The sequence below is a fragment of the Trematomus bernacchii genome, unplaced genomic scaffold (assembly GCF_902827165.1).
Source record: "Trematomus bernacchii unplaced genomic scaffold, fTreBer1.1, whole genome shotgun sequence".
Lineage (NCBI taxonomy): Eukaryota > Metazoa > Chordata > Actinopteri > Perciformes > Nototheniidae > Trematomus > Trematomus bernacchii.
The window spans coordinates 4,384,821-4,406,125 of record NW_022988043.1 but is presented as its reverse complement, the minus strand read 5'-3'; the positions used below and the strand labels follow the sequence as shown (position 1 = coordinate 4,406,125).

Below are 21,305 nucleotides of genomic sequence, written 5' to 3'. Positions count from 1 at the left end.
ACACACACACACACACACACACACACACTCAGGCAGTGAAAGTCAATGGAAATGAGAATTAGTAAGAGCCCAGGCAGTCAAAGTGGAACACAAGCAACTTAAGCAAAAGGCAAGCAAGTGTAAATGACTCCTCAAACCCAGGTAGAAAGAGATGTGGAGTATTTAGATGTTTTAGATGAAATGGTGATTTCCAAATGAATCAGAAAAAAAGAAAGTATTAGTCCACTGCTTTTTTTTCCTTCTGTATCCGTTTTCTTTTTCATTTTGTTGGTCTCGTCTTCGCTCAGTCAATGGTTGTATGCCTCTAAGTTAATTGTTTTTGCCAAATGATTTCCTGTCACGTCATGGTGTCAGTACTTTCTCGTCGTGGGGACTTAGCAGCCGGTGGGGTGCTCTGTAGATGGTCATCTTCTTCTTCTCGACCGTTACAGTACACGTCTGCAGGTTTTCGTGCCACAAAAAAGACGCAGTCGTAAATGTATCTCAACATGGAGTGGTCGTTCTCCGTGTATGTGGTCTGAACTGACTCCTTTTCCACCTGCAGCACAAATAGAAATACTATTTTACAACTGGAACAAGATGTATGAAGACAAACATAATGCTAAGCCATGAATATAAATAAAAGTCCTTTGTTGCTTACCTCTATATGGAAGCCATAGTTGACAATCGCTGTCCTGATGTCTTCGTAGCTAAGTTCAACTGACAGCTCGTCGGCCATGTTCTCAAAGTGGTACAGCAGCGGACCTGAAGAAACATTGAATTTAAACTCTGAAATAAGTTTACTGAGACCCAAACCGTAAAACCTTTTTTTTATACAACTTTAATTTCAATATAAAAAATGTAACCCACAAGGTTAACATGCATGTACATCCTATTCAGTGAGATTCTGTTGTGTTATTTTCTTTCATTTGCAGATAAAAGTTAAACAATATATGGCATTAGTAATGCTTTGGAGTGAAGCGTAATAGCAGAACGTTCTGCAGCTTTAACGCAAAAATTGCCCAATTTAAGCTTTGAACTAAGCTGAGCAAAGTAGGAACATAAGTAAATACATGCAAAAGTTGATAGAAAACATATTATGATATAATGTAAACATATGTTACTTGCAAGTGTATGGTGGTAAACATTTTTAACCAGTCCAAATACCTTGTTCTCTACACATAGAAATAATTGTATTTGTCTGTAAAGTTTACAAAGATATATGTTTCTTTAATTTTTTTACAAAAGTTGACTCACCCAGGTTGATCCACACTCCACCAGGCTTAAGAATCTTCCAGATAGTCTCTACATACTCAATGACATTATGAGCTGTGTCTATAAAGAAGCAGGTAGCCACACAGTCCCAGGAATCTAACCCAGGAAGAAAATATATTATAACATGATCACATTGAATAATGTTGCGAAGTGCACAATGCGGCAACGATAAATTATTATTCATTTACAGAACAGTTTGGGATGGTCAGTTTTGTTTGGGGTCATTGTAAAGTGTATCCTAATAATGAAACATAATCCGAAATATTTTCTGGGTTAATTGAAGCTAGAAATAACAAGATTTGCAAGATTGTACAAAACGTTTTTATACATACAAAAAATACAAATGTTTTGCTGAGCTTGCGGAAACATACAATATGGGAGAAAGCTCTGCCTGAAAGACCATTTGAAAAATTGCAAAACGTCCACACAGCTGCTACTGACCTGGGTCCCTGTACACTTCCACAAAGTCACCAGCTACCATGGAGAAGTCTGCATCTAGTGGCAAGCTCTGAGGGTTGACATCGGGGAATGTGATTGGTCGTGTTTGGTCGGAGGATTTCTTGTTGTTGCTAAACTGGTGGATCCAGGGGTACAGGGTCAGAGAGTTCACGTTTTCACACCTGAATAGAGCAGTCCAAATGTACAAGTGGATGGATGTAAGTGGTATTCAATATAGCAGGAGGGCAGAATGCACTGCCAAACAATTGAATATGAAACATGATTTAATTTGTGATCACTGACAAGGTTAAGATGTAGAATTATGTGTGAGGTTATAGTCCCTAAATGTTGTGTCAAGGAAGCTGGAAGTGGCAGTGAATACTGTACCTATTGAGAACAAAGTTTGAAGAGAAGAGCATGAAGAAGCTCCATTCGTTGCCTTGGCAGATGTAACCCAGACGTGCTATCTCCCAGGCTAGACGGCCGAGTCCAGCGCCCGGAATCAGCACGCTCACCTTAGATACATCACTGACATAATAAAATGTACAAAATGCACATATCACATGGAAAACATGGAGTAAGTCACATCATCAAAATTATAACAAAATATTATTACATGAAGAAAATAAAAATGTTAGCTTGTATCATTTAGTATCCACATATTGGTATGTGTTGACATGCATGCAGGTGTGCGGTGGGTAAGCATGAATGATTCCTACCATTGGTCGCTTGGGAATATTTTTTGGATCTCTTGGATGATCGGCTTGTAGCAGGTCTCCCTCTCTTTCCGGCCAGTCTCGCTCCAGTCTCTGACAAACTGCTTTATGGTGGACTTAAGTTTGTCCATGTCAAACGTTGAAGAGGGACGCACCTTCCGCGGATCCTCCTGGAAGTTAAATAGAGGGGGAAACGTTTTTATTAAAAAAGACCACAGCAGAAATCTAAAATACAGCACTACATAATGATTCAAATGAAGACCTCTATCTATTTTTTAAACAAAGCTACAAGGATTATTCAATTAGTTGTCAACTAAAAATGTGTTGCCAAATTGGTTCCCCTTTCTTAAATGGGATTATTTTCTAGTGTCATAACTGCTCTATGACAGTAAACAGAACAACGTATAGTTATCTCAGTGACTTTGGAAAACATGGAACAACCTTTAACTCCTTTTTCTACCACAAACCTAATGAATTCATGAATAAAATAGTCGACAGATGATGAGACAATAATAACAATTGTTGTAAATTACAGCCCAAATGTATAATGAAGATAATGATAATCTTTAATGCACTCTACAAAATGTTATAATAATAATAACTTAATTGTTTTAATGTGTAGTGTTTTTACCCAAAGATTATCAATTATTTTTATCATTTCACAAATGTGGAGAGTTGGCTCCTTGCCTTTCACATCTGTTGTATAATATTGTTAATGTACTTCTCTACATGCCTGTAGAAATCGCCCCTATGGAACTAATGATGCATACTGAATCAAGCTGAACACTTTATATGTATACTAACTGGTGAAGTAAAGCTTACCCTCTCGCCGTACTCAATGTTCTCAAACATGTGGAGGCTGTTGTGAATGATGGCCTGCATAATGTCCTGGTTGTGGTCCGCACACTGGCTGATCCGGGCCAGGTTGGACAAAACATCTGGCAGCAAATCCTGGTGGTGCTTCGGGAGGCTCAGAAACTGACGCTCGGCACGCTTGACCTGCTCCTGGACGTTGACCCTGGTAAAAACACAAGACATAATTCAATTCACGATTCACAAGATGTGTCATGTCAGGGGTGCCCAGAGGGATAACACAGGTCACTCATCTGGGAAGAAAATGGGTTTAGGACTGCTTATGGAGGCAGTGTGTTTCTACAGTCTGGTCGAAATGGTTCCTTTATTCATTAGTACAATTGTTATCTTTAAATATGATTGCTACACTACATTATGTATATTTTAAGTGTTAAGGGAGATAGATAGGATGGAACATGTTGAAGATGTGGTGCCATGACAGGATTGGAGCTAAAGTCAGAACATTAGGAAATAAATGCCATCAATAGCTGTTTCAACACAAGATGACTATAATAAACACTAGCCAATTATTTCATACAAATGAAATTATCAGTTAGCAACCTTCCCTCCCAACCTTGTTATCTGTCCTTTACTGTAATCATATGCTAACGGACGTTTTTTGATAAAAACTGTCACTTGGATGGTACTTTGTTTTTAAGCACTGTTATACCTGTACAATCTAAAAGCATCGATTATTCTCCAGAAATGCTTCCTCTCCAGCTTGGCCTCTTCCTCGGGGCTGTTTTTAATTCTGTCTTTGTTAAAAAATGGTGCTCCTTCAGGTCCCTCTCCCGTTGTTTCGGCCATGTCTCAACAGCCGTCCAATCAAAACACGAAAAACTTCTTCTTCGTGGGATTTGTTAATTCCCGCAGAACAGACTACACGAGGTGCGTTGCTGCCACCCACTGCCCCACGAGGAGACTACAGGCAAACAGAATATATGGAGGAAATAAATTGGCTACTTAGATATTTTTACAATTTAAACATTTAAAACGTAGAAGTAGAGTAGAAATACTTGCTTAGAAGCAAAAATACTTAATTCAAAAATCTTACCCAAGTTAAAGCACGACAGTATTAGAATTAAAATATATTTATAGTACAAACACAACATAACAATACAGTACTTAAAGGTGGGGTAGGTAATTTTGGAGAAACCAGCTCGAGATCGCTAGAATTTGAAAATACACAGCCGGAAAAAATCTGCCACTTCCTTACAGAGCCCCTCCTCCAACACACACGAACGCGCACATGACCAATGAGGGCACGAGATAAGTTTGTGCACAGATGGAAGGCTGACAGGCAGGTAGGCCATCCAGTTATTTTAGCCGGGCCGGCTAAAATGATTGGTCGTGCTTTTTACAGTACTACGGCTTCCACAGATGACATTTTTTTATGGATTTTTTGTCAAAGCACTTAAGATATTCATTGCTATCGGGATGTTAAGAGCATTCCATGGAATATAACAAGAAGTGTATCTCGAGCCGGTTTCTCAAACTTACCTACCCCACCTTTAATTTGTAATACTAATGCAAACTACCGTAAAAACATCAAAAAATACACACTTAAAGGTGGGGTAGGTAAGTTTGAGAAACCGGCTCGAGATACACGTTTTGTTATATTCCATGGAATGCTCTTAACATCCCGATAGCAATGAATATCTTAAGTGCTTTGACAAAAAATCCATAAAGAAATGTCATCTGTGGAAGCCGTAGTACTGTAAAAAGCACGACCAATCATTTTAGCCGGCCCGGCTAAAATAACTGGATGGCCTACCTGCCTGTCAGCCTTCCATCTGTGCACAAACTTATCTCGTGCCCTCATTGGTCATGTGCGCGTTCGTGTGTGTTGGAGGAGGGGCTCTATAAGGAAGTGGCAGATTTTTTCCGGCTGTGTATTTTCAAATTCTTGCGCACACTAGAGCTGGTTTCTCCAAAATTACCTACCCCACCATTAATTGTTAATTTTATATGTATTAAGAGTCTATAGATTCGTCCTAAATTCACCAATAATTTGCATTAAATATGCCTAATTCATAATAAATCAATATTTTGTTTTATTCTCTTAACAATAAGTATCCTCTTCAATAGTACATACCCCACATGTATTAAATATCTTAGAAAAAAGGGTTAATATATATATGAGAGAAATATATAAATAAGTGTTCTGCCATGAAAACATGGGTTGCTAATATTTTCATCCCAGCCTAATTTGACCTTCACAAACTAGAACAAATACTCTTTGTTTCTGCAAGTCAAAATAAAGATCAAAGAACAACATTTTTTTTAGGGTTTTTTATATGTGATGTCACTGCTGTGCTCAAGCAAATACAAATCTGCTTATCCCATCAGATTTTCGGGTTGATGATCTTGCCCAAGAAAAGGATGTTTTCTGTGATGCGTTCAACGATGGTAACCATAAATGGACGATTGAACTTCAAGACAGGGATGCTCTGGAAGGACATAAGTGTGATGCCGATGCCTGTGGCTGCTGCAGCGGTGGCTCCGGCCTCATCGACATCAAGGGTGGCTTGGTGCACAACCTGCAGTGAAACAGAGATAACGTTAGATGGATGGAATGTAGGGAAGAAAATGTGTGTGAAATATATTATCTTACGTCTGAGACTGCCAGTTTTTGCCCCTCTGAAATGCCACTAAAATCTGCAAGATCACTAAACATGTCGGTCATTCCCATTGAGATCAGCATATCGTTCAGTGTGTAGGAGGTCTTGATGGAGAACTTTGGAATAAAGACATCATATCTCCTAAAATAAAATAAGAAATAGGCAAACAATAAGTTATGATCTGACAGAAATAACTGATCTACCAGGACACAGCTGAGTTTTTTACAGTGTCAAACCTTCCATGTTAGAAACCAAGAAATTGATGATGATTTTAGATTTGTCCAAACCTTCGCCTCATCCACTTCAGCCATTTGGTGACATGCCCTGGGCAAATGGTCGACTCCAGCGTTGCCATGTCGTCAGGCAACATCAGCAGCATGGAGTAGGTGCTGTTGAAGGGCAAGTGGAGGACTGACGTGTTGATTGCCTGGTCGTAATAGGAATCAAAAGTGTCCTCCATATTCATCATCTGGACTGCAACCTGGGAAAATATCAAACATGAGGTGTCTGGATCAGAAAAGACACGCATACAAGGATGCTCAATTATCTTTATTTACTGAGACTCAAAACCATTCTGGATAAATGCTGCATCTTTGAACCTTGTTGTTGTCATCCACATTGAAGATATCCTCCTTGGTTAGCATAGCATCAAATGGAGTCGCCCAATTTCCTGTTGGATGATGAGCAGGTAGTAAAACAAATGTTGTGGTTAACATTTTAACCAAGTAATAAAGGGTTTAAAAGAGGATATTTTGGGGAAAATAATATTTTTGCGATGTTTTTAGGAATCACATAGACCAGGCTATAACTAAGAACAAACCCCTCTGTTAAAACCTTCAGAATATAGATCGGAGTAAAACTTTGGTGTAGGTAATTGCTAGTGAAATGGAGATTTCTGGCTCAAAGTATGACAAAAAATCATTAAGACACTTATTTACTATGACATATTTTTCTAAAAATGTTGTATTTGATTATTCACATTCATGATAAAGTCTAAATGGATTCAGGAGAAATCTACAGATGCAAAAGTTAGTAAAATGAATAAATAATAAATAAATGTGGATTTTTGTGTGAAAGCAAAACAGCCCTGAATGAATAGATTGAAAAATGCTGTTTTGCTTCGGGGTTGCAGCTCTAAATGTGTAAAAAAAAAACAAAAAAACAGATCTGCTTCTTCTTCTCATGAAACCTGATACCTTTGTAGTAGATGTAGCTGATGAGATACATGACTGTGCTTTGATCCAAGCTCTCGACAAGTTTCTCTATCTTCCCGTTGGTCTTGTCCTCCACATACTTATTGATGGTATTGGCACTTTCTGCGGTTTGGGTGAAGTCGACATTGAACCCCTCTGCAAAGTAAGACTGCTTCAAGGTCTCCAGGAACTCAGGCTTTGGCTTGAGGCGGTTGTCTATAAATACAGCAGTCCCTTCGCTGACTTCTTTCTGAGATGGGCTGTTTGTCTCTTCTAGAAGTTTATGGAAAGCTTGATTAACTTCTTCCTGTGTCAAGAGGGTGCTGTTGAAACCCAAGCCGCTGAATATCTGACTGTGGGTCATACTCCGTGCTCCTACGGACAAGGCAGCCAAGGCGTGAGACACACTGATTGGGGAGAAGAAGATGTTCTTTCCCGCCGAGTCAGCATGAGCTGCTAACTTGCTGTACAATTCAAAGGAGAACTGTTTGTTTGCTGAATTCACCAGAGAGAGGCTGGCGGCGCTGGGTTCAGGTCCAGTGTTCTGGTCTCCCTGACTGTGGCCATAATGGTGATCTCCTCTCCCCACGCAGATCACTGCTGATAAGATCCATATCCCCAAGGCGGCATGCATCATTGTGAACTAAGACCAAAGTTCAAAAGTACATTGTTAATTTGGATTACACAATATTTGCTGCTGGGAGGGGGGGGGGGGCTGCCTCTGTAGCAGGCGCCCCTCCAGAGTTCAAAACTGACCTTTGCGGCCTGTCTTCCCCTCTATGTCCCCCATTACTATCTACAATCCAATAGCAAGGCAAAGAAGAAGACATTTTTTTACATGAGAAACACTAGTCGACTGATTTTCCTAGAAGCTACATTAAAGATATTGTTTTAAAGGCCTTACACATATTTTCCTAACCCTCTAATGACACAGAAGAGGTTCCTACTGTACACGCCATGTTTAGCAAATTCTTTGCATTTTTTTTTTTAATTGGTTTTGAGAATACTGGTTTATTTAGAAAGCAGATGTCATGTGTGTCTGTGCCCCAATCAGGGCTTAAAACACGTTTAAATTAGAATATTTTTATTTTATTAGAATCTAATAAGTAGGTGGGTTGTTCAGTTACTGTCAAGGACATTTGATTTACAACAACACAGAAAATGTGTAGATTTTTCTGAATGTTAAACTCATTGACATTATACATGAAACTCTTGATAAATAGTACTTAAATGAGATCGTTTTTAAAATTCCCGAATTTAAAATAATACATCAAAAGAGGGATAAAAATGGTCATTTCTAACAACTCTACATTTACATTTGTAACACGTTGCAGATGTTAAATATTTTCAATTCCGGTGTACACAGGGACATCTCACACATAAGATGTCAAACATAGTTTTTCACTTTTGAAAGAGTATTCAAACGTGTGTTTACATAAACATGTTATATGAGCTCTCTGAATCTTTTTACTTACCTTCTCCTGGTTGAAGCAGAGGGAAGCACAGGCAGGTCAGAGGGAGACTTCCCTTTTATAAGACTGATCAGAGCTGCTGAACTTTGTCTTTGTTTATTCATCATCTCAACCTCATATTTGCTCTGCTCCCAAATTTGCTCTGTGTAGCAGTAAGTCTGTGTAATGATTACTATTACTGACTAACCATGGAATCAAACTGCACGGATAAAAGCACAAGTCAAGCTACCACTGTCATCAGCATGTACAAAAATATGTTAGTAATAAGTGCCTATTTTCTCACTCCCCTGTTAATTAATGAACCGACATAAGTTACATCTTTATTCAAACTATTATAGGTCGTACTTTGGCGTCAAAGAGTAGCAGTATGAGCAAAAGTGGGAGAATACCATCTTAGCAATCATTCTGTGATACTTGCACCTAACAAGAACATTTCTTTTTTATGTGCCCTATACATACAAAATCTGATCTCTGAAAACTAAAGCAAAGCTTCCCTCTCAGAGGACATAAACAAAGCAGATTGGCTCATTGTATTGAAATGTGTTCATGTGGATAAAGCAACTTGAAGCCAAAAAAGACAAGCAGAATCAAACAGAGCCTGAGGTAACTGATGGCATTTAAAAGCTGATCAGGTCAAGAAAATTAAGCCTTGCCCATAAAAGAAAAAAGCAGGGATTAAATCAGTTCAGAATGCAACAAGAGGCAGCTCAACAGATGCTGAAAAGATTAGTAATATCTCTGAAACTCATTGAAACAGAAACATATGGAGACATGTCTCACAACTAGTCTCTCAGAATAGACACTTTGCACACAAGGACTTGTAAAGAAACTGTTTTTTTTTATAAAATATTTATTTTATGTGATATTGTTTCTGTATGTAAGTAGCACTGATTGTCTGCAAGACATTTAAAAAAAAAAAAAAACACACACAATTCATTAACATGTACAAATTGACAGAATATATATAAATAGTAGTACTAGAAGTGCTTTTAGCCCTTTCATGCATGAATTATGAAAGCCTCACTCAGGATTTTTTTACCAAGTGTTTTTATTGCTCTTGGGGCATAACAAACACGATTTTAACTTTAATTTATTTTTATCTAGTTTTTTCAAATTTAGAAAAAAAAGTTTTATATGTCCACTCAGGTGGACAGCATGCGTTAAAGTCTAAACTGAAAACTTGTAAATTTGGAAAAAAATGATAAATAAAGATGTGCAAACTTAAAATTACATTATAATAACTTAAAGGTGGGGTAGGTACGTTTGAGAAACCGGCTCGAGATACACTTTTTGTTATATTCCATGGAATGCTCTTAAAGGTGGGGTAGGTAATTTTGGAGAAACCAGCTCGAGTGTGCTAGAATTTGAAAATACACAGCCGGAAAGAATCTGCCACTTCCTTACAGAGCCCCTCCTCCAACACACACGAACGCGCACATGACCAATGAGGGCACGAGATAAGTTTGTGCACAGATGGAAGGCTGTCAGGCAGGTAGGCCATCCAGTTATTTTAGCCGGGCCGGCTAAAATGATTGGTCGTGCTTTTTACAGTACTACGGCTTCCACAGATGAAATATTTTTATGGATTTTTTGTCAAAGCACTTCAGATATTCATTGCTATCGGGATGTTAAGAGCATTCCATGGAATATAACAAAAAGTGTATCTCGAGCCGGTTTCTCAAACTTACCTACCCCACCTTTAACATCCCGATAGCAATGAATATCTTAAGTGCTTTGACAAAAAATCCATTAAAAAATGTCATCTGTGGAAGCCATAATACTGTAAAAAGCACGACCAATCATTTTAGCCGGCCCGGCTAAAATAACTGGATGGCCTACCTGCCTGTCAGCCTTCCATCTGTGCACAAACTTATCTCGTGCCCTCATTGGTCATGTGCGCGTTCGTATGTGTTGGAGGAGGGGCTCTATAAGGAAGTGGCAGATTTTCTCCGGTTGTGTATTTTCAAATTCTAGCAATCTCGAGCCGGTTTCTCAAACGTACCTACCCTACCTTTAAGGCCCCAAAAGATATTGCAAATGAAGTATTTTCAAGAAGAACAGTAGCAGCTGCAGTAGCAGTATGAATTTTAGTTGAAATATAGCCAGTGATGCATGACGTCCACTTTAGTGGACAGGTGATTAATCATAATTTTCTGTAAACATAAAATCAATACTTTGACAATTTATGAATTATATGATTCCTTAGTTGTTACTTGATGTCACCAAATGTTTTATACCGGCAGGGAGCGCTTTCCATAAAAGGATTGGCAGGATATCGGCAGGTGACTTGGTCCATCTGGCTTTCTGTCGTTCATCTTGGTTTAGAGACATTTATCATGCACTTGCACTGACTTTCCACTGAGTGGCAGTGTATGGGATGATGCAATAGGGTCCTATGTAGTGGCTGATGGTGCAACTATGCCATCAAAACCCATGCATATACAAGAAAACACCTTTTGAAAAGCTGTCCACTGTAGTGACCTCTATGCGTGAAAGGGTTAAATCAGTGTATCTCAAAATATAATAATACGCGGCACACTTGAGCTTTCTTTACCATGTTATTTCCCTCATGTTCTGGATCTGCTCAACATGCTACCCAGCAGCGTTCAGTGTTTGCCAAAGAGCTGGCCGTCCAGTCTGATGAGCTGTCGGAGGAAACCTCGATTAGGGATGACCCCCCGGTTTTGTTTCACCGCACAAATGGCCTCCACGAGGCTCAGGTTGTGCTTCAGCATCAGGTAAGCCAGGACCAGGGTGGCAGAGCGGCTCACTCCTACATGGCAGTGCACCAACACTTTGCCTGGGAAACATAGAAACATAGCAATGAGGGCTGGGCCATATTATATCTATACTTTATCAATATAGTGAAATGAGACTAGATATTGTTTCATATTTTGGATTATTGTAAGTGTTGTCTTATCCTGAGTTGAAAGGCTAAATTACAGTAAAGTGATTTAATTTTCTTGATTGACCAAACTCTTGTATTATTTGGCTCCACCCACTTATCATTTTATTTATAAAAATTGTCATTGTGTAAAGATTTTGTGAAATCATGAATGGTTGGCCCAACAATACTGTCACAATAAAGATATAAAGTATTTGGTAAATAGAAAAGACTTGATATAAACTGAGGTGAAGCTAAGAAGCTAAGAAGTCCTGCATCATATGTGTCTCTGTGAGCTTAAAAGAAACACATTTGTTTCTTGAAACAAAGTAGAAAGGGATTAGCGGAGAAATCATGATAGGAGTACAATCTATAATTTAAGTGATGATTTTTGTGAGTTTCTTAAGCTACTCTGCAGACCAGATCAGTGTATTGTAGTCTTTTAGATCTACAGTTAACCTATTCATGTCTCATTTGTGTGGAATCAGTTTAACTGTATATTTCGGCTAATAATCTGAAACCATTTTGCCAGTTGAAGATTATTTGTATTAGACAACTGCCTTTTAAATTAATGTTCTACCCCTCCCCTCACCTCCTCTGCTGAGAGCCCTGTGGATGAAGTCTGCTGCTGCCCTGAAGTTGACGCTCATGTCAAAGCCACAGGAGTCATGAGCCTCTATGCCCATGTATGTGATCTCCATGCACTCGTAGATGTCTGGCTGCACCCCCCGTTTGCTGTGAGCTGCATTCAGGATGTGTGTGACTCGATGCTTGGTGAGATCGGCCCGGTTCTCTGCACTGTTCCTGAAAAGCGCAAAACTCTGAATTCACATAATAACAGGTCGAATATACAGACAAACAGAGCAGGTGTTTCTCGAGGAAACACATGCATGTAAAGTATTTCATAGTGATAATTGATATTTAAAAGACAATTTCAGACATGCAAGTTGGAATCATGCATGACCGAGACATGCTTTCATGCCAACACATCAGTGGAAACTCTCACATAGCATAGTTTACGCATGCTCCCAATGCGGAATGCAACATGGGGGGGTCTTAAGTTACTCATACCCCATTTAAATCTGATTTATGATCTGTTCCTCTTACGCCTATGTGGACTGTATCAAACTCTAGACTTGGGTCATATTTGTTGAAATGTCTCACACACCATATTTTGAAAAATATAGTAGGCTACACAGCAAAAAGTTACAAGGACATGCTCCACTTTAGTGAGGCAATCGGCTGGATAAAAAGTGAGTAACTTACTGGTCACCGATATAAAGCCTTGGCCACACTTCGTCTGCATGGCTGATGATTGCTTTGCCTGTAAACAAGAGTCTTTCCAACTCAAACACCGCCAATCCAGGTGAACTCAGGTCAATTTCCACCTTCCGAGGGGGAGGCGTATCATTCCAGGACACGGGAAGTTTGGATGTGTAGGACATCAGATTTTCTGTGTGCTTCTCTTAGCACAGGGTTTTCTATGAGGCAACTTCTGGTCCTTTAAAAGTACGTTACAAAAAGTCAAAAAGAAAAAACGTACATGCAGTTTGAGGCCACGTCTATCAGAGGAAAATACAGTTTTTCCAACAGGCTTTTTAAAACCACTGTGTCAAACTACCAGCACAAATGACCCAGGTGATTCTAGGCTCCGGCTTCTTTGCCTCAGATGTACTCGGCACAGGGTGCTCTAAGGTTTGTCAGGCCATTTGACCCTCACATTAAATCTATCCCGAGCCCCACGCCCATGGGGGCCTGTGTTGTGCTTTTGCATTAAAATAGCTGTCTATTTAAAGGCCTGTGTGCTGAGTGGCAGATGGAGTGAGTTTGGACCCATGCCGCAGTTTCCACTCGACAACCAAAACCAGGCTATTTTTCAATTCTTTAAAGAAGCAATATACCTTTTTGTCTTTAACGTTTATAATTACAAATAAATGTTGATAGTACATAGATTGCTTCAGAATAATGACCCCTTGCATTTTGACTGGTTGCATTTTAGCCTTGCCTTCACTATACAAATCTGTCCTTGCTTGGTGCGATTTACTGGGAGAATAAAGGCTTTAACGTCAAAAAGGAATCCTGTATTGTACAACTGCAACAGGAAAGGGATTGCGATTGAGTTTTCCCTGGTAGTAAACCCGTGTTAGGTTATTAGCAGTAATTATCCCCTGAAATGGAAAGGGTGGATAGTGGAATAACTGAAGTAACAGTTGACTTTGCGACTGTGGTGATGGCACTAACACCATTTGAAAAGACTAGCAGGGGGAGTGATGAGAAGTTTCCACTTTTAAAATGTTGTTTCCATTTCTATTTAAGTATGAAACTGGCTTTTATCAATTGCCATTTTTAATATAGAGCTAAATATGTCTTAAATTCGCTCTGTAACGTCTATCTTTGAACAATAATAAACAGCGAGAAAGATAATAAATTCATTTGATCACAGTTTAGAAAATATATTGACATTTAATTATTTCTCTGTTATTTTCTCAATTTCAATACTTGTCAGGCAAGGATTTCCATCTTGTGTTGGAAACATGCATTACATCTGAAACTGTACAGTTGTGCTCCATAAAACATAACAGCACAGGAAAATGAACACATATGACAGGTGTTTTTTTTCATGCAAAGCTTGTCATCTTAATTTTATTTTTTTTCTAATTATATAAAACCATCCCCTGAAATATGGCACTCCTTTTTTTCTAAATCAACACATCAAGATGATTGAAAAAAAAAAAGAGAGTCTACTCTACACAAGAAAACTAATAATTGTGGAAAACAGGATATTGGTGCGGCAGTAAACAGAAACAAAGTGCTGCGATCAATATTGTCCTTAAGCAAAAAACATTACTGAAAATGTTTATCCTTTCCTTTATCTTTTACAGCAAAATATTGAACACATAATCCTGAAAATACAATTAACTTTCCTATAGTTATTTATATATTCCAAGTGTTCCAAATGTATCAGTTTTTCAAGTAGTTCTTAAAGTGTTCCTTATGTATCTGTAATAACAGTAGTTCCTAGAGTAAAATACATGGCATTCATATATAGGTTGGATTCTAGGTCCGCAGGTAGGAGGACATTTCATCCAAAATCTGGAATAATAGGGACAGCAATCTTCAGATAGTGCATGCAGGGCTGGGAGCACTATGGACAACTAACTGTTTAGCCTCTATCAGGGTTGGAGACATATCATGCAAACGGACTATGAGATGTAATAATAGACGGGGAATGAAGTTAGATGTAGGATCGGACCCACCCACAATCCTGAGGGACAGCATGAAAATGTGAAGACATTCATCTCTCTGTCACTCAGCCCTGCATTATGCTGGCAAAGGCATGACATTACAGAAAAAGCTGAGTAAGAGTGTCAGGTTGTGTGTCCAGCAGAGTCACTCACTGAGATTCAAAGTCACTTATAATATGTACAACTTTATTATCATGGTTGTGGAAAAACCCTCAGAGAGAAGAATAGAGAAGAGTAGACCTTCATTGTGTCCATGGAAGATCTGGAAGAGGAAAACAGCAAGACTTAGACACCGACAAACCAGTAAATAAGTCCAGTTCAGAAGGCTTTCTTCTCCAGCTGGTCCAATATGGCCTGGATCTTCTGCACAGCGTCCTTTCGGGCTTGCCGGACAGTCTCCTGTCCTTGAGTCTCCACAGAGTCCAGCAGCAGCAGCTCTTTGGTCAGCAGCTCCTCCAGAACACGATAACTCTTGTCCGACTTTCTGCCAACAAACTCATCCACATCTTCCTGCAGCAGCATCATTCTGGCCATGACCAGCTGGACCTTGGCGAGGCTGGGGTTATCGCTCAGGGGTTGGGGTCCGGCCCGGCCTGGAGCTGGGGCCGGGGCCGGGGCCGGGGCCGGGGCCGGGGCTCCTTGAGGTCCCTCTCCCGTTGTTTCGGCCATGTCTCAACAGCCGTCCAATCAAAACACGAAAAACTTCTTCTTCTTGGGATTTGTTCATTCCAGCAGAACAGACTACACGAGGTGCGTTGCTGCCAGCCACAGCCATGGATGTATAATAAGAAGCCCCACGAGGAGACTACAGGCAAACAATTGAATTGATGGAGGAAATAAATTGGCTACTTAGATATTTTTACAATTTAAACATTTAAAAAGTAGAATGCCACAGAGTACAAATACTCACTTACAAGCAAAAATACTGAATTCAAAAATATTACCCAAGTTAAAGCACAACAGAATTAGAATTAAAATATACTTATAGTACAAACACAACATAACAATACAGTACTTAGTTAATTTGTAATACTATTGCGAACTACTGTAAAAACATGTAAAAATACACACTTAGTTGTTAATTGTATGTATTAATTTATATGTTTTTTATTTGTACGAGTCTATAGATTCGTCCTAAATTCACCAATAATTTGCATTAAATATGCCTAATTCATAATAAATCTATTTTTTGTATTATTTTCTTAACAATAAATATCCTCTTCAGTAGCACATACCCCACATGCTGTTTCACGCCTTCCCCCCGGTACCGGGCGGATAAACGCGTCATTTGCAGGAAACAACGTCTAAGGAATCTTAATATTGAATAAAACTATGAATGTGTTATATCCATGTAACGGGAAGAAACTCAGCTAACTGATCTTTTTAATTTTTTTTTTCAAAAAAACCCCACAATGCTAGCACTCAGCCTCTGAATTAGCCTCGATCGAAAAAAACGGGACCGACAAAGGCACATAAACTCACTCAGAACTCCCTTATTACTTATCCTAGATGCACAACCAAACACTATTTTTTGGTGTCCTGGAGACACTGAATCTAACGGTGCCCACCTCAACACTCAGTGATAAACATTCGCGACGCTATCAACGAAAGCGTACATCATCACATGTGGAGCCAAGAAGCTAAACATGTAAATATGGCTCACCTTGGTCAAAAGTGGTCTTCAATGGCATTAAAACGATAAAAAAAACGATGCTGCAGTTAATCCATAGGTTCATCCTATGTGTCTGTGCCTTCTTTGAAATTATTTCTGATAATCCATAAGCAATACAACTGCGTTTTAGTTTCCAAACTCCAGAAGGAGACATTCCTCCAGTTTAGTTTCGCTTTCCACACGCGAAGCGGCAACATTTTTTCTTTATAATGTGTGTCTATGTGAGTCTCCTCCTTCGATTCTATTGGCTCTAACGGTCACAAGGGTATGTCAACCAACCAGATCGAGCAAGGGGGGCCAGAGATAGGTCAAATCCACCCAAATGACCCCAGATGGCCCAGTTTTTGGCTAAATCTCTCTAAAAAGGTCAAATTTCACTTGTTTTGCATCAATCTTGATACAGGGTACTTATTATATGTTGTACTTTGGATTCCTAAAGCTTTTAGTCTACTAACCCATCATCCAAGGGTAGTTTTCACTATCTGTAAAAAATAATTTTTGGACGGACACTATAATTTACAGTTTTTTACTATGTAAAATCTGAATTTTCTTTAAAATAAAAAACATTTATATTGATTCTGACACTTCTACATCCAACTCACAGGTTTATCATTACTTTGAGAAAAGATTATTAATTTAACCCTTTTAGAAGGGAAGATATGGTCATTTGTTCTGGGAATGTCATTTTCGAGCGGAACAGGATTTATACATCTTAGAAAAAAGGGTTAATATATATATGAGAGAAATATATAAATAAGTGTTCTGCCATGAAAACATGGGTTGTTTTTTTAGGAAGAAACTGCAGAAAAGATAGTTAGAGCATAAACTAATAAATAATCTACAAAGTCTCTGATTTTATTGCATGTGTAATAAAAGCTGATAGCTGTTACTAATATTTTCATCCCAGCCTAATTTGACCTTCACAAACTAGAACAAATACTCTTTGTTTCTGCAACACAAAATAAAGATCAAAGAACAACATTTTTTTTAGGTTTTTTTTATATGTGATGTCACTGCTGTGCTCAAGCAAATACAAATCTGCTTATCCCATCAGATTTTCGGGTTGATGATCTTGCCCAAGAAAAGGATGTTTTCTGTGATGCGTTCAACAATGGTAACCATAAATGGACGATTGAACTTCAAGACAGGGATATTCTGGAAGGCCATATCTGTTATGATGTAGAAGCCTGTGGCTGCTGCAGCGGTGGCTCCGGCCTCACCGACATCAAGGGTGGCTTGGTGCACAACCTGCAGTGAAACAGAGATAACGTTAGATGGATGGAATGTAGGGAAGAAAATGTGTGTGAAATATATTATCTTACGTCTGAGACTGCCAGTTTTTGCCCCTCTGAAATGCCACTAAAATCTGCAAGATCACTAAACATGTCGGTCATTCCCATTGAGATCAGCATATCGTTCAGTGTGTAGGAGGTCTTGATGGAGAACTTTGGAATAAAGACATCATATCTCCTAAAATAAAATGAGAAATAGGCAAACAATAAGTTATGATCTGACAGAAATAACTGATCTACCAGGACACAGCTGAGTTTTTTACAGTGTCAAACCTTCCATGTTAGAAACCAAGAAATTGATGATGATTTTAGATTTGTCCAAACCTTTGACTCATCCCCTTCAGCCATTTGGTGACATGCCCTGGGCAAATGGTCGACTCCAGCATTGCCATGTCGTCAGGCAACATCAGCAGCATGGAGTAGGTGCTGTTGAAGGGCAAGTGGAGGACTGACGTGCTGATTGCCTGGTCGTAATAGGAATCAAAAGTGTCCTCCATATTCATCATCTGGACTGCAACCTGGGAAAATATCAAACATGAGGTGTCTGGATCAGAAAAGACACGCATACAAGGATGCTCAATTATTTATATTTACTGAGACTCAAAACCATTCTGGATAAATGCTGCATCTTTGAACCTTGTTGTTGTCATCCACATTGAAGATATCCTCCATGGTTAGCATAGCATGAAATGGAGTCACCCAATTTCCTGTTGGATGATGAGCAGGTAGTAAAACAAATGTTGTGGTTAACATTTTAACCAGTAATAAAGGGTTTAAAAGAGGATATTTTGGGGAAAATAATATTTTTGCGATGTTTTTAGGAATCACATAGACCAGGCTATAACTAAGAACAAACCCCTCTGTTAAAACCTTCAGAATATAGATCGGAGTAAAACTTTGGTGTACGTAATTGCTAGTGAAATGGAGATTTCTGGCTCAAAGTATGACAAAAAATCATCTAGAGTTTACTGCCTTCAAAGAGACAAAGTGTAAGCATAAGTCGCAAGACACTAAGAGTGAATAGCGTAAAAAATACTAAAATAAACAATGTCACTTTGGAATCAACAAGTTGATTACTTACATTAAGACACTTATTTACTATGACATCTTTTTCTAAAAATGTTGTATTTGATTATTCACATTCATGATAAAGTCTAAATGGATTCAGGAGAAATCTACAGATGCAAAAGTTAGTAAAATGAATAAATAATAAATAAATGTGGATTTTTGTGTGAAAGCAAAACAGCCCTGAATGAATAGATTGAAAAATGCTGTTTTGCTTCGGGGTTGCAGCCCTAAATGTGTGAAAAAAAACAAAAAAACAGATCTGCTTCTTCTTCTCATGAAACCTGATACCTTTGTAGTAGATGTAGCTGATGAGATACATGACTGTGCGCTGATCCAAGCTCTCGACAAGTTTCTCTATCTTCCCGTTGGTCTTGTCCTCCACATACTTATTGATGGTATTGGCACTTTCTGCGGTTTGGGTGAAGTCGACATTGAACCCCTCTGCAAAGTAAGACTGCTTCAAGGTCTCCAGGAACTCAGGCTTTGGCTTGAGGCGGTTGTCTATAAATACAGCAGTCCCTTCGCTGACTTCTTTCTGAGATGGGCTGTTTGTCTCTTCTAGAAGTTTATGGAAAGCTTGATTAACTTCTTCCTGTGTCAAGAGGGTGCTGTTGAAACCTAAGCCGCTGAATATCTGACTGTGGGTCATACTCCGTGCTCCTACGGACAAGGCAGCCAAGGCGTGAGACACACTGATTGGGGAGAAGAAGATGTTCTTTCCCGCTGAGTCATTATGAGCTGCTAACTTGCTGTACAATTCAAAGGAGAACTGTTTGTTTGCTGAATTCACTAGAGAGAGGCTGGCGGCGCTGGGTTCAGGTCCAGTGTTCTGGTCTCCCTGACTGTGGCCATAATGGTGATCTCCTCTCCCCACGCAGATCACTGCTGATAAGATCCATATCCCCAAGGCGGCATGCATCATTGTGAACTAAGACCAAAGTTAAAAAGTACATTGTTAATTTGGATTACACAATATTTGCTGCTGGGAGGGGGGGGGGGGGGGGGTTCTGCCTCTTTAGCAGGCGTCCCTCCAGAGTTCAAAACTGACCTTTGCGGCCTGTCTTCCCCTCTATGTCCCCCATTAATATCTACAATCCAATAGCAAGGCAAAGAAGAAGACATTTTTTGAGAAACACTAGTCGACTGATTTTCCTAGAAGCTACATTAAAGGGGACCTATCATGCAAAATGCACTTTTGTACGTCTTTTATACATGAATATGTGTCCCCGGTGTGTCAGGGAACTCACCAAGTGTCAGAAAACACAACCCTCTCTCTTTTCCTCCATACCCAAATCTCTAAAAACGGGGCTGCAACGGAGCTGATTATTATTTGAATTTTTCTGACATCAGAAAAGGGGTGCTCCGCCTATATGGGCAACTCTCCACCTATCAGGGGAATGAGAGACTGCTCGAAAGCGCTGGAGACGCTGTAGTACATATGCCAGGCCTGTAAGTGGCGCTGTAGTCTGCCACAAAAGTAGAATCAGCCCTTGCAAAAACAGGGCTGGAAAAGAGCAAATAGAGCGAAATGAGGCATGGCTAAAATGCATAATCTGTTTGGTATTTTGAAAAAAAAACTTCACAGACATGTTTTATATAGGTATGGCCCTACAATATATATTTCAAATATAGCATGATAGGTCCACTTTAAAGATATTGTTTTAAAGGCCTTACACATATTTTCCTAACCCTCTAATGACACAGAAGAGGTTCCTACTGTACACGCCATGTTTAGCAAATTCTTTGCATTGTTTTTTAAATTGGTTTTGACAATACTGGTTTATTTAGAAAGCAGATGTCATGTGTGTCTGTGCACCAATCAGGGCTTAAAACACGTTTAAATTAGAATATTTTTATTTTATTAGAATCTAATAAGTAGGTGGGTTGTTCAGTTACTGTCAATGACATTTGATTTACAACAACACAGAAAATGTGTAGATTTTTCTGATTGTTAAACTCATTGACATTATACATGAAACTCTTGATAAATAGTACTTAAATTAGATAGTTTTTAAAATTCCCGAATTTAAAATAATACATCAAAAGAGGGATACAAATAGTCATTTTTAACAACTCTACATTTACATTTGAAACACGTTGCAGATGTTAAATATTTTCAATTCCGGTGTACACAGGGACATCTCACACATAGTGTCATACATAGTTTTTCACTTTTGAAAGAGTATTCAAACGTGTGTTTACATAAACATGTTATATGAGCTCTCTGAATCTTTTTACTTACCTTCTCCTGGTTGAAGCAGAGGGAAGCACAGGCAGGTCAGAGGGAGACTTCCCTTTTATAAGACTGATCAGAGCTGCTGAACTTTGTCTTTGTTTATTCATCATCTCAACCTCATATTTGCTCTGCTCCCAAATTTGCTCTGTGTAGCAGTAAGTCTGTGTAATGATTACTATTACTGACTAACCATGGAATCAAACTGCACGGATAAAAGCACAAGTCAAGCTACCACTGTCATCAGCATGTACAAAAATATGTTAGTGATAAGTGCCTATTTTCGCACTCCCCTGTTAATTAGTGAACCGACATAAGTTACATCTTTATTCAAACTATTATAGGTCGTACCTTGGCGTCAAAGA

General features: G+C 39.0%; 4 protein-coding genes across 5 annotated transcripts; all 4 read right to left on the bottom strand.

The window, feature by feature from the left end:
- carnmt1 (carnosine N-methyltransferase 1) lies at positions 1 to 4,092 on the bottom strand. 2 transcript variants are annotated; one of them, XM_034118401.1, is made up of 8 exons: positions 3,931 to 4,092; positions 3,231 to 3,426; positions 2,412 to 2,578; positions 2,080 to 2,220; positions 1,696 to 1,874; positions 1,237 to 1,350; positions 641 to 744; positions 1 to 538 (listed from the first exon to the last, which is right to left on the bottom strand). In XM_034118401.1, the coding sequence occupies exons 1-8, from the start codon at positions 4,065 to 4,067 to the stop codon at positions 338 to 340; spliced, it is 1,239 nt and encodes a 412-aa protein (XP_033974292.1). In that variant the 5' UTR covers positions 4,068 to 4,092; the 3' UTR covers positions 1 to 337. The 2 variants fall into 2 exon arrangements, with proteins under 2 accessions (XP_033974292.1, XP_033974293.1); XM_034118402.1 differs by having other exon boundaries at positions 1,237 to 1,314.
- Positions 4,093 to 5,546: 1,454 nt separating this feature from the next.
- LOC117472353 (hibernation-specific plasma protein HP-55-like) lies at positions 5,547 to 8,669 on the bottom strand. The gene is made up of 6 exons (XM_034117498.1): positions 8,550 to 8,669; positions 7,078 to 7,717; positions 6,481 to 6,551; positions 6,169 to 6,362; positions 5,875 to 6,022; positions 5,547 to 5,800 (listed from the first exon to the last, which is right to left on the bottom strand). Exons 2-6 carry the CDS (start codon positions 7,709 to 7,711, stop codon positions 5,606 to 5,608), a joined length of 1,242 nt encoding a protein of 413 aa, XP_033973389.1. The 5' UTR covers positions 7,712 to 7,717; positions 8,550 to 8,669; the 3' UTR covers positions 5,547 to 5,605.
- A 2,394-nt stretch (positions 8,670 to 11,063) lies between these two features.
- On the bottom strand, positions 11,064 to 16,380 carry LOC117472917 (dual specificity protein phosphatase 26-like). Its single transcript, XM_034118364.1, has 4 exons — positions 16,339 to 16,380; positions 12,697 to 12,931; positions 12,023 to 12,234; positions 11,064 to 11,346 (listed from the first exon to the last, which is right to left on the bottom strand). Exons 2-4 carry the CDS (start codon positions 12,873 to 12,875, stop codon positions 11,153 to 11,155), a joined length of 585 nt encoding a protein of 194 aa, XP_033974255.1. The 5' UTR covers positions 12,876 to 12,931; positions 16,339 to 16,380; the 3' UTR covers positions 11,064 to 11,152.
- A 956-nt stretch (positions 16,381 to 17,336) lies between these two features.
- LOC117472416 (hibernation-specific plasma protein HP-55-like) lies at positions 17,337 to 21,074 on the bottom strand. The gene is made up of 6 exons (XM_034117582.1): positions 20,950 to 21,074; positions 18,996 to 19,635; positions 18,276 to 18,346; positions 17,964 to 18,157; positions 17,670 to 17,817; positions 17,337 to 17,595 (listed from the first exon to the last, which is right to left on the bottom strand). Exons 2-6 carry the CDS (start codon positions 19,627 to 19,629, stop codon positions 17,398 to 17,400), a joined length of 1,245 nt encoding a protein of 414 aa, XP_033973473.1. The 5' UTR covers positions 19,630 to 19,635; positions 20,950 to 21,074; the 3' UTR covers positions 17,337 to 17,397.
- Positions 21,075 to 21,305: the final 231 nt, after the last annotated feature.